Raw genomic sequence first — 13,244 nt, forward strand, 5'->3', positions numbered from 1 at the left:
AAACCTAATTATTAAATTTAAAATTACAAAAAAGTACAAATTGAACAAGTTTGTAAACAACTAAAAATCTTAAAAATTGATGGTCTAGATAACTTTTTCTAGAAGGTTCATTATTTTTAAGATTTAAAATTATTATTATTTTTACATACATCAAATTGATGAATTAGAAGATTTTCCAACTTTATAATTTATTCTTTTCTACAAATCTTTTGAACATACCTTACTTCTTTATTGTAAGGTCAAAACCTTATACAAACTTTTTGCCCATAAAGTAGCGCTGTGTATTTTGCCCGACCTTTCCAAAGCGCAAGAGGCAACTCAAAATTCGGCCACTGAAAGGCATGGGACAAGCAGAGAGAGAGAGAGAGAGAGAGAGAGAGGTGGTCAACTGTAAGTATTTAAAGAACCGGTAACGTACCCCCTTCAAAATTTCAAGAGAGAGAAAACTTCTCGCAGGGTCTCCGTCAAACTGCAAAGTTTAGAGAGAGAGAGAGAGAGAGAGAGAGAGTATTCTTTAGCATTACAAGAAACAGGCGTGGTATGCTTTAAATTTTTGAAGATCGGTCAGGAAAAGAAGCAAAATAATGGGCAATGCTCAATCCCCTCCCTCTGACCCTCTCTTCCTTTCTGCTTCCAGGTTGAAACACATTCTCTTCACTCTCTCTGTCTCTCTCTCTTATCAATTGTTCCAGGGTTGTGAATCTCACTCTACAATAGCAAATCCGTTCTCTCTCTAAGAGTAACCAATTTTCCCTTGCTTTTTCGGATTATGCTAAATCTCACCATGCTTTAAAGTGCTCTAATTGACCAACGTTCACAGGATTTTGCAGTTTATGCCAAATCTCACCATGCTCTGTGTTTAATTCAGGAGTTTTACTCAGAAAGAGCTTGAAGATCTCAACTCCCTCTTTCGTTCCTTGGCTGAACAGTCTGGTAGTGGTGGCAAGTTCATCACACTCCCTGTTTTCCAGGTTGGAAATTTACTGCTAATTCAGATATGTTTTGTTTTCAAGTGTAAACTTTTGCTCTTGTTTTCGAAGCAGAATGCTGCACCGAGATTTTAACTTTTGCTTGTACTTCTGTGTAATTTGATTGATTGGATATAAAGAGGAAGTCCAACATTCGAAAAAATTATAAAGAGATGAGTCCGTGTTGGGATAAGTTAACTTTGGGTGATCATTCAGGCCTAAAATTCATTTGAAATATTGACTGCTACTCAATCTAGGTATTGGTTGAGCCAGAATTGCCTTCTTTTCATCATTTGCCGTGGAAAATCACAATTATCTCTCATTTTTTATATGATTATCTCATTCAAGGTTGATTCCAATGAATCCCATAATGTTGAAAAATATGCACAGAAGCCTTATTAGTTGATGGGCCTGATGTATGGCGCAGGCAAAATTGGGGTGAAAAGAGAACTTGTATTTCAATAATTCTTTCGCCTCAGTGGACTGCTTACACACTCTCTTTCTTTCCCACTACAAATTTTTCTTTATGTAACTAGGCACAATGGCCTCTCTCGCTCATGCCCTTATCTCTTTTGTATCCCTCTAAAAGTTTTTTTTTTATGTAACTAAGAACAGTGGCCTCTCTCACGCATGCCCTTTTCTCTCAACAAGGGACGTAGGTCTCCCTTCTATTTTCTCTCTCTAACTCTCACCAATTGCCTCACGTTACAACTCTCTGCCTCGTTTGTTACCCACCACTACCTATTTATAGAACTTAAAGTGTTTTCCTTATCTTAGTAGAAATAGGTAGACCTCGTCCTCTCTGCACCCCTATGGATATATTCCAACACAAGTACATGGGTCATCTCAAAGCACATGTGCACTGGTTCTTCCAAACTCGGATAATGGATTTGGAAGAATGGCTTCCCATGCGAACGTTAGTGTACATACCATGGAATGGTATTGTGTTAGGATGTGGACTTATGTCCCATAAGTCATGACCATCCCATATAGGATTGTTACTCATAAAAATACTCGGGTTCTATTGTACCAGATTGGATACTCCAAGCCCTGGCTGATCACAACAATCATGAGGCTAATATAAACAAGATCCTTACTAGGAGATGACCCTGACACCTCCTTGAGAAATTGCTTTCTCGAACGTAAAACTCTCATAGCCTCAACTACTCGGGGTATAAGAATCTGGGCCCCGTTTCGCAAAGCGCCCAGATTCTATCTCTCAATCACTCTCACTGAATGAGAGACTATTGGTATTCAGACTTTGAAAGGCCATATACCCAACATTCTCCCACTTGGCCTTTGAGGCATAAATCCGATCATACTCTCATTATCATTCACAAATTAACAATTTAAGCATTGATTCTCAACCATAAAAGTAATACTCATATCAAGCAAGGAGTAAGTATAAATAACCAAGTTCACTTTCTCATTCTCTCATCATGCATATGCACTTTCTGTTTTGGACGGGGCTTTGTTAGTCACTTATTGTTCTTTATTCTGAGACCATTGTCATGGACTACTGTTACCTTGACTTTTGGTTTCTAAAAGATGATCTCACATATTTGAATATTTATGTTAGGCATATTTCAGTGTTCTTGGGCCTCTAGGATCAAGATTGTTTCATTTGGTCACTCAGAAGAGAAATGATCAACAACTAACATTTGAGGATCTTATAATTGCAAAAGTAAGTACTGCCGAAGAAGCCTTTTGTTCCTTTTCTGTTTAGTATTTGCATATGCAATTGTGATGATGTTTATCATGTTTCCACATATCCAATAGAAACCATAACTTAGAAAATTGTCTTTCCATTGTTTAGAAATTCACAATGTGACCATTTGAACTTCTTAGTTGTGTCTAATGCTCATTAATTAATTTATTATTCTTTTAAATCTTTGATATTAACTTTTGTTAATTAGACATGAAGACAAGTGTTGGACATGACATGGTACTTCCAACTTGGTGATATCCTAGCTATCCCACTTCCCAAAGCTGGACCTTGGCTGGATCTGACTCCCATATGAGGGGAACACGTTCCCAATCCCTTAGGGATTGGTTGATATAAATCACACTCATGTTAAATAGATCTTTTACAAGGAAGTAAGTCTTAAATGCATATCCACTAAGAAAAGAAAGTAATCATGTTGCAAACTCATGTTCTATATATTTCTAAAGAGAAGGGATGCTTTTACCAGATGGTCTCGGACCCTTAGGATATATCATTGGGATCCAGCTCCCTAGCATGTCGATGTCAAGATCCTTAAAATTCAGGGTGTATGGACAATGATCCTGAGCATTGACCTTTTAACCCATAACAATCCCATGGTTCCGTTCTTGCTTCCACACTCAATTCTAACAATTATGCATGGATGTGTAAACAAGACCTGAAATTATTATAAAATTGGACATTGGGAAATGATTTCTCAAAAAAGAAAAGAACAATGGAACATATATACACTAAAAAAATATATTATTAAAAAAATATAATTTGGATATGAATCATTATCTTTATAGTTTTGGAGAGAAAACTAGTGGAGAGACAAGTGAGTTTTCAACAACAATAAGCCTACATGAGGGGTTAGCTTTGAGCCCATGTCGCTTTGTTTTTTGTTATGGATGAGTTAACTAGGCACCTTTAGGATGAGATATCGTGATCTATGTTGCTCGCGAATGACATAGTTTTGTTTGATGAGACTAAAAGTTGCGTCAATGCAAAGTTAGAACTTTGGAGGGATGTTGTAGCATCTAAAGGTTTTAAATTAGCAGACTAAGACAAGATTTATTGAATGTAAGTTTAGTAAATACTAGGAGTAGAAATGAGGGAGTAGTTAGTATTGGCGGCCAAGAAATATCAAAAAGAGATTATTTTTGATATCTTGGGTTGATAATTTAGGAGAATGGAGGGATTGAGGTCAATGTCATGAATAGAATTAGAGTTGGGTGGACAAAGTGGGGATGTGCATCCGGAGTTTTATATGATCACTGCATACCTATGAAACTGAAGGGAAAGTTCTATAGGACGGCTATAAGACCAGTCATGCTTTATGGGACGGAATGTTGGGCAGTCAAGAAATAACATATCCATAGGATGCGTGTAACAGAGATGAGGATGTTGAGATGGATGAGTGGCAAGACAAGAAAAGACAAAATTCATAATGAATGCATATGAGGGAACTTAGGGTTGATCCAATATGTGATAAGATGAGGGCAAGTGGACTTAGGTGGGCTAGTCATTTACAGCGTAGAACTGGTTAGGAGGGGCGATTTGATTTAAGTGGAAGGATCTAAAAGGGCTAGGGGAACAAAAGGACATGATGAAACTAGTGAGAAGAAATATGGTGATTTGTTGTCTGATTGAGGGTATAGTTGATAGAGCAGAATGGTGTAACAGGATTCGTGTAGCCGACTCCTAATAGTTGGGATAAGATTCAGATGATGATGATCTTATAGTTGATTTTGGCAAATAAATCTCGTGTCATGGATGATAGATTAGCGGGTATGCAAAGAGCATTTCAGTGAGTTAGGATGGCCATGTAGCATAGGGAGGGAAATAGGTACCCTAGGAGAAAATATAAACAACACATCATGCATGTGTTTGTACATTCCAAATGAAGATCCACTGCACATTCTGAAGATTGGTAGTGGAGATGAAGTGTACCTCGTCCTTAATGTCTGTTATATTTGAACTATGGTTCATCTCCATTTTCCATCTTAGGAATCAATTTTTTGACTGGACTTGAACAACATAGAAGAGTTTAATGTTTCCACTTCTTGAAGAATTTAGTGAATGTTGGGCACGTGTAATGTAGTGTGTTTTTTATATCTCCCATAACAAATTTTCTTTCTCAATTTGTGATTATAGGGAACTTATGAGAAAGGAAGTCGAGAAGAAGTTGAAGAGTTCATAAATCAGTTGGTAGATGTAAACGGGGATGGCATCTTAGACAGGTATTTTGGCAGTCCATCATCTATTTTCAGGGCCTTTTAAATGAAGCCAGCTCCCTAGACTGGGGTGAAGCAGTTTTTTTTCCTCCATTCTCCTTTTCACAGTGAAAGATTGGAGCTCCTCCCCTTTCATATTTTAGAACATATTGCTTGGATAGCAGGCTTCAAAGGAAGGGTTTCTGCTTGCCTTCTGTCTCTCTTGCATCTATACAATACTAGCATGATGATTGATGTTTTTTATCTTTTTTTTATGTGAATGCCCTTTTGTATTGAACAGAATTGGCCTTCAGGTCTGATTTGGAGGTCGTTTTGAAGTCGACGCTTGAAGCTGTTTTTACCCCAAAAGCGGCAGAAGCAGTTAATAACTTGGATTATAGCATCATAGAAGTATTTCTCCATGCTGCAAAATTTTCAAAGGAAGGCAGTAGTATGTCGTATGAGGATTTCAAAAATTGGTGCAATCTTATCCCATCAGTGAGGAAGTTTCTTGGTAACTTGTTGTTACCGCTCGATCCAGGTATTTTGATTTCTATCCTCCATTATTAAGCATCAGGGGTGATGTCTATTGCTTTCATCAAGCAACAGTATTTCATGCTAGGATAGTTTGGGTAAAATTGTCTTGCTAGGAGCCTATATTTTGATGAATGGTTTATTACTTGTTAAAAATATGTTATAGGTTTCAATAACCTGTGGTAAGTATTTCTTGATTCTTTGCAAAAGATCATCCTTTATTTCTTCCTCAAATAAATGAGCCTCTCTGCAAGATCTTTTCTTTTTCTTTGCTCTTTTTTTTTTCTTGACTAAATCCTTCGATTATGCAGGAAGTGGTGGTTGCCACCTTCCACAACTGTTGTGCCCTGAAGATTTTAGTCCGGACTTGCTTGTTTTAAGGAAAGAGTATGCATGGCATATAAGTGGTGCTCTTTCCCAGAAGGAGACAGAGGAATGGAGGCTTCTATATCACAGCAGTGTGCATGGACTGAGCTTCAATACTTTCTTGGGGAATCTGCAGTGAGTTTCTTCTCAATGACTTTTCAGTTTATGGACAGAATCTGTTGAACTTTTTAAGTGTTATGTTTCTTTAGGACAAGAGAGCTGAATCTAGTAGGAATTACTAAAGGAAAAGGATTGAGCACTCTTTCACATGACATACTTTTGACTATGAATTCATCACTGCTTGGTGAAGCTATCTCTAAAACTCTTTCAATGGCGTGGTGTATGATTCATGTGACTGCTTGGTTAGACTATATTTTTACGTGTTATTTTTTGGCTTCAAGGAGACGTTAAATTCTGCCAGAATGGAAGTATCAACTACGCTCATGCACGAAATGGATGGTGGGGCGGGGTTCACAATGCACTTTATTTGTCCTCAATCACCACTAATTTCAAGCGTCATTGTCAAGATTCAAGTTTGCTTCAATTCAGGCCAGAAGGCTGAAGCCTTTGTGTTTTCAATCACATGAAGCATCTTTCGTTGTTTTATGATCTTATTCTATGATATGGCCTCTTCCCCTGAATGCTACACAAGCTTTAATTTTTTGAAAGATTTTTCACATTAGATTAACTGATGGCCTTTATGTGTTGAAAGATTTTAAGGCAATAAAGGGAGGCAAAGCCCAAATCCTTTAAGCTGGCCATATAAAACTTGGGTAATCCACTCTAGATTCACAACAAGTTGGTCTTCTAAGATTTAATCAAAAGGTCAACTTATATGTCATCATCATCATTATCATAGCGTTTTTCCAATTAATTGGGGTCGGCTACATGAATCTTGGTCTGCCATTCTACTCTATTAAAGGCCATACCCTCAGTGAGGCTGTAAGTTCCCATATCTTTTCTGACTACTTCCAACCACGTCCTTTTGGACCTATTTCTTACCCTTTTTAGTCCTTCTACTTCAACTAATTCGCACCTCCTAACAGGTGTTGTACTTGGTCGACGCCACACATGGCCAGCTCACCTAAGTCTACTCTCTTTCATCTTATCGCCTATTGGTGCCACACCTAAATTCTCCCGAATGGATTCATTTCAAATTCTATCCCTTCTTGTCTTGCTACTCATCCATCTCAACGTCCTCAACTTTGCTACACTCATTCTATGGGTATATTGCTTTTTGTCCACCCAACATTCCGCCCCATAGAGCAACGCTTGTCTCACAACTGTCCTATAGAACTTGCCCTTCAGCTTCATTGGCATGCGGCGATCACATAAAATTCCAGTTGCATATTTCTACTTTGCCCACCTAGCTCTAATCTGTGTGTGACATATTTATCAATCTCTCTATTTTCCTGGATTATCGACCAAAGATATCGAAAGTGCTGTCTTTTTTGTATTTCTTGGCTGTCAATCTTAACTACTTCCTCGTCACTACTACTATTATTATTAAACTTGCATTCCATATACTCTGTCTTAGTCTGGTGACTTTTAAAACCCTTGGATTCTAGAGCATCCCTCCAAAGCTCTAACTTTGTGTTGATGTCATTTTGTGTCTCATCGATCAAAACTGTCATTTGCGAACATGCACCAAAGTTCCTTTTCCTGTAGGTGTCTAGTTAAGTCGTCCATAACTAAGACAAAGAGGTACGGGCTCAGTGTGGACCCTTGATGTAGACCTATTGCCATTGAAAATTCACTCTTCTCTTCATTAGTTGTTTGTACACTAGTTAGCACTCCATCGTACATATCTCTCACCAAGTCCATGTAGTGTATGGAGACCAGTGTTTTAAAATACGGCTGCATCGCTGCATATGTGGCCGCATCATGCGGGATGCGCTTACATCCGCATCGCAAACTGGCGCATATGCGCTTTTGACAGATGCGGCCGCATATGCGCCGCATCAGGCCGCATCATGGTCACATCCCGCATCGCATCGCATTAGACCGCATCGGGCCGCAATTGTTTCCTCGAAAAAATTTTCTATTTTGCCCCTCAAGGAGGGGCAAAATGGTCTTTTTGTAGTTCCAAAGTTTAGGGAAACTGTTTGGGGTGTTATTATAACCCCTAAACGAAGATTTCCAGCCATTTTTGTGGCTTTTTTTGCATCAAATCGAAGGAAAAAGAAATTTGGCAAAAACTTTTTTTTCATCCAAATCTTCGATTTGGCGGTTGTTTAATACTTGGATGTTCATTTGATGCATTTGATAGTTGATTTGGGGATGTTAAGGTGAATTTGTGATAAGAAATTGAGGATTTCAGAGGCCGTGAAGAAATCGAACACTACTTCACAGAGTCGGTAAGTTTTTATTCCTTCTTGTACAATAATACTGTTATACTTATTTTTGGGGCAATGTCTTCTTCCCAATCTTCTGGTAACAAGGATCCGGCTTGGAAATATGCTAAACTAAAAAATTCGAAAGATAGAAATTGTGTGATATGCTTGCTCTCTAGAAATACTTATATGGGTGGTATTTTTCGACAAAAAGATCATTTAGCCAGAATTTCTGGGAATGTAAGAGCATGCCCACAACCTACAGATGATATAAAAAAGGAGATTAGAGAATATTTGGATAGATTGAAAAAAGATAAAGAGAAAATAAAGAAGAAAAGAAAGGACTTAGTTGATGATATGCAATTATTTGATGATGATGATGATGATGATGATATGTCTGAAGTTGCTATGAGGCAAAGGGGTGCTCATACTCCAACCTCAAGAGAGAGGGTTATAAATATAGGTGATAGTGCTGAGAGAAGAACACCTCTCTTTAAGGGGCCAATGGATTCTTTTTTCACCCCTTGCCCCGAAATTGTGGTTCAGGAGAGAAAGAAAAAAACAAAACAAACCACAATTGACAATAAATATAAGAAAGAACAAAGGAAGTCGGTATGTAAGTGGATTGCAAAGTGGATTTACATGGCCGGCATTCCTTTTAATACTATAACTCTGGATAGTTTTGCATGTATGGTCCAAGCAATTAGGCAATATGGCCCAGGACTTATTCCTCCTTCACTATATGAGGTTAGGGAGCCCTTGTTGAAGGTTGCTGTATTTGATGTGAATAAAATTTTGATTTCTCAGAGAGAAGGGTGGGATAAATATGGGGGCCACTATTATGTGTGATGGTTGGTCCGATGGGAAATCAAAGGCATTCATTAATTTTTTGGTTAACTGCCCAATATGTACTTTTTTTGTTAAGTCTATTGATGCATCAGACAAGTCACATGATAGTACATACTTATCTGGCTTGATGGATGTGATTGTCGATTTTGTTGGGGAGCAAAATGTGTTGCAAATTATCATTGACAATGGTGCCAACTATGCTGCAGCTGGGCATTTCTTGACTTTGAAAAGGAAACATATGTTTTGGACTCCTTGTGCAGCTCACTGTGTTAATCTTATGCTTAAGAAAATGGGTACAACATCTTTATTTAGTGGGGTAATTTCGAGACCTATGTTTGTTGTTGGATTTATTTACAATCACACCATAGTCCTAAGCATGATGAGGTATTTTACAAAGAAGAGAGAATTAGTGAGACTGGGTATCACGAGATTTGCCACGTCATTTCTCACTCTTCGAAGCCTAGCCAAGCAAAAAAGTGCCTTGAGGACCATGTTTGCTTCAGAGCAATGGAGTCAAAGCAAATGGTCAAAGCATAAGGATGGGAGAAAGGCTGAAAAAATTATTCTGAATACATCTTTTTGGAGTCAAATAATTATTGCATTGGAGGTGGCTCGCCCTTTAGTGAGAGTGCTTCGACTGGTTGATGGTGATGCGAAGCCCGCCATGGGCTACATATATGACGCAATGACTAGGGCAAGAACTGAAATAAAAGATGTTTTAAAGGATGATGAAAATATGCGTAAGGCTATACTTGAAATTATTGATAGGAGATGGGATACCCAGCTTCATAGGCACCTCCATTCAACCGGTTATTTTCTAAACCCATCTCTTCACTACAAGCACCCATCCATTGAGTCAGATCGTGTAATAAATGGTGGGTTCTTAGATGTGTTGGAGAAGTTGGTGCCAGACAAAGATATCCAGGATGACATCCAGAGCCATGAATTGATTAAGTTCAAGTTAGTTTTGGGAAACTTTAGGAGAGATATTGCCACTCGAAATAGGGACACTATAGATCCAGGTAAAGGCCAAAAGCTCAAAAATAATCTTACTTGTCTCGTACTTTATGTATAGTTCCATTGTTTATTTTATACCTTTAATGTTTAACTATATTATAAATTATAAAATATTATACAGTTGCATGGTGGGCATTATATAGAAACGAGACACCAAATCTATAACGTGTCGCTATTCGAGTGTTGAATTTCACATGTAGCTCATCTGGTTGTGAGCGCAATTGGAGTGCATTTGAGCATGTAAGTCCTTTACTCCTTATTCGTTAATCTTTATTTCTTGAATTTAAATTTTCTAATCTAAAATCTAATTTATTTGATTTCAAATTTCTACCACAACTCCATACAAAAAAAAGAAATATGTTGGAGTAGAAAAAGTTGAATGATTTGGTTTATGTGCGGTATAACGAGCGACTTAAGGAGAGGTATGAAAATTGCACGAAGCTCAAACCTATTCAATTATATGAAGCTGATGGTGATTCCATAAGTGAGTGGACCATGGATCCAAGACAAGAGCGTGTGTTTGAGGGTGAGGATCTTACATGGCTTGATGTCGAGCTAGCAACAGGGGCTAATGAAGAAGATCGACCAACACTAGAGCACAAAGGAGTAGAAGAGCTTCAGAAGATCGACCAACACTAGACCAACACTAATGTCGCACTCGCACATTAGCTTCAGAGGTCGAGGAAGCTGACTTAGAGGAGACCGATGAAGAAGAATACATGGAGGCCGTCGAGGATGATATTGATGATGCGCATGACGACTCTCAAGATGACTTGTCTGATTGATATTAGAAAAAATGAAGTTCAAATTTCAAAATTGACTATCAAAATGGATGATTGTATTAACTTATTAGTTATTAACTATTAACTTTTCTTGAGCTTGACTTTTGATTTGTATTTTGTAATATCATTATTTTGTGCTTATGGTTGTACTTATGGTTGTTGATGGTCTTATGGTGCAAATTTGTGCCGATGGTTGTTGATTGTTGAATGCTTTATGAAGCTGGTTTCAAGTTTCTAGTTTCTATCAGGGGATGGTGGATAACTGGATGCAGAATCTCCGACAGCTAATAGTTTTGAAGTTAATCATTAAACTAAAATACCTACTATCACATATATCACCTTCATATTTTTTTCTATGCATTAACTTATTGTTTTCAATTTTTTAGAATTTTTTTACATTTATTGATCGCAGCATCGCGATGCACTCGCATCGGCCCCCCACCGCATCCGGGCTGCATCCCGCATTTTAAAACACTGTTGGAAACTTATTTCTTTTCCAGCACGCACCAAATCAAATCTCGAGGTACTTTATCGTAAGCTTTTTCTAGATCAATAAAGATCATATGGGGGTCTTTTCCCAACACTCTAAACTTCTCAATCGTTTGCCTAAGTAGGAAAATAGCCTCAGCTGTTTATCTTCTTGGCATAAAACCAAATTGGTTTTCAGATACACTTGTTTCATGCCATAGTCGTTGCTCAATCACTCTCTCGCAGAGCTTCATGTTATGGCTCATAAGCATGATCCCTCGATAGTTCGCGCAATTATGTGTCTCCTTTGTTCTTGTAAATAGGTACCACAATACTTTTCCTCTATTTGCCTGGCATTTTCTTTGTTCTCAACGCCTTGTTGAATAGCTTCGTCAGCCAGTCAATGCCAATCTCCCCCATGCACTTCGAAACCTCTAGCTCATGGGAATGGCCACTTCGTCAGCCAGTCAAAAGGTCAACTTATATGTACCATAGCTTATGGGAATGGCCACTTCGTCAGCCAGTCAAAAGGTCAACTTATATGTACCATAGCTTATGGGAATGGCCACTTTTATGGTAATACATAATAATGAAAAAGGAAGAATCTTTTTGATAAAGCAAAAAATGAGAATCACTTATGGTGTCTAGGCAAATAATATGTTTAAACTCTTGTTCAGAAATGCAGAGGGGCCAACTATTATGCTCATCAAGGATAAAGAAGGTTTCATCTATGGAGGTTATGCTTCTTTGCCATGGGAGAGACATAGTGATTTTTATGGTGATATGAAGTCTTTTCTCTTCAGTTTATATCCACATGCTGCTATATTTCGACCTACAGGATCAAATGGTAATTTGCAATGGGTAAGTATTGTATTGAATAGTGTTTCTCATCTGTTTTTGTATTTTTTTGTGTATGTTGTGTATATCTGTATGTATTGGTTCCTTGGTCAGCAAAAGTGAAAAACTCCAAATCTTGAAACATTGACCTTCATAAGAACTGGTTGTCTCACTTGATGGATCGAAGGCCCAAGAATGGCTTATTAGTAATAATCAATGACAGGGTGTCTTGTTTTTTTTTGGAATGCGCACGTGTGTTTGTTGAACTTCACTAAATAAATACTCTTCTACTAGTTGAAATCCTTTCAAGACAACAAGAATTACTAGGGTGAAACAAAATAAAATAATAGATTCGTGAATTTATAGTTCAAGCTTTGAATATTATTTGGTGGTGTACAAATTGAGTAGCATTGATTCCCAAGCTATTATGTAGTATATATTATGAAATGTGGAAGACCACTGATATAATATCCTATTTCCTTGAGATGGTTAGTGTGCAGTGAATTTTACTTCGGAGAGCATTCCAAATGGCCTTGGTTTCGGGGGGAGAGCGAATCATTTTGGACTCTTCATCTCCGCAAGCTTTGATCATGGCCACACTTTCACTTGCAGCACCTTTGATAATCCCTGCCTTTCAAAGCAAGATAAGATCTACCCTGAAATAATAGAGTGCTGGGGTGTAATGGAGAAAGGAGGGGAACAAGAGAAGTTTGATTCAGTTAAAGGAACCATTCTTGAGAGGTTCAAAGAAGATCGAAATATGCTGAATATGGTTGGGCTTGCAAATGCTAGTGAATGAATGTGTTCTGATCTTCCTTAAGGGCCTGGTATCTCGTGGATGTGTAATATGGAATGGGAAATTGTTTGTGCATGAAATTGTTTGTGCATCAGGGGATGCAATTCTACGTAAGCATCCCCTGACACGTTAAACATCAATTTCAAAAATGGATTTAGAAAAGTGGTGGTCCCATCAAAGTTTGGAATCGACAGTGAAAAAGTATACATTAAATAATTATTTTTATTTTTAGAATCATCTTTTTTTATTTTCATGTTCTAGTATAGATTCTCAGCCCCTAAAGTTTTGGATCCAAAATCCATCTCTAAGATGAATTCTATAGGAATACAATAAATAGAGGAGTCAGTTGACTCGTCAAAATGTCGTCCGATAGGAA

At 37.8% G+C, this 13,244-nt stretch overlaps 1 protein-coding gene across 2 annotated transcripts; it reads left to right on the top strand.

The window, feature by feature from the left end:
* Positions 1-266: 266 nt before the first annotated feature.
* LOC18444499 (TLD-domain containing nucleolar protein) lies at positions 267-13,030 on the top strand. Of its 2 annotated transcripts, XM_006854667.4 has the most exons (8): positions 267-637; positions 869-971; positions 2,548-2,652; positions 4,828-4,913; positions 5,201-5,427; positions 5,732-5,921; positions 11,913-12,096; positions 12,566-13,030. In XM_006854667.4, the coding sequence occupies exons 1-8, from the start codon at positions 585-587 to the stop codon at positions 12,869-12,871; spliced, it is 1,254 nt and encodes a 417-aa protein (XP_006854729.1). In that variant the 5' UTR covers positions 267-584; the 3' UTR covers positions 12,872-13,030. The 2 variants fall into 2 exon arrangements, with proteins under 2 accessions (XP_006854729.1, XP_088708259.1); XM_088852133.1 differs by lacking the exon at positions 2,548-2,652 and having other exon boundaries at positions 302-637.
* The last annotated feature ends 214 nt before the right edge of the window (positions 13,031-13,244 follow it).

Source organism: Amborella trichopoda, chromosome 11, assembly GCF_054954075.1.
Source record: "Amborella trichopoda isolate Santa Cruz 75 chromosome 11, AtrichopodaSantaCruz75HAP2 v2.0, whole genome shotgun sequence".
NCBI lineage: Eukaryota > Viridiplantae > Streptophyta > Magnoliopsida > Amborellales > Amborellaceae > Amborella > Amborella trichopoda.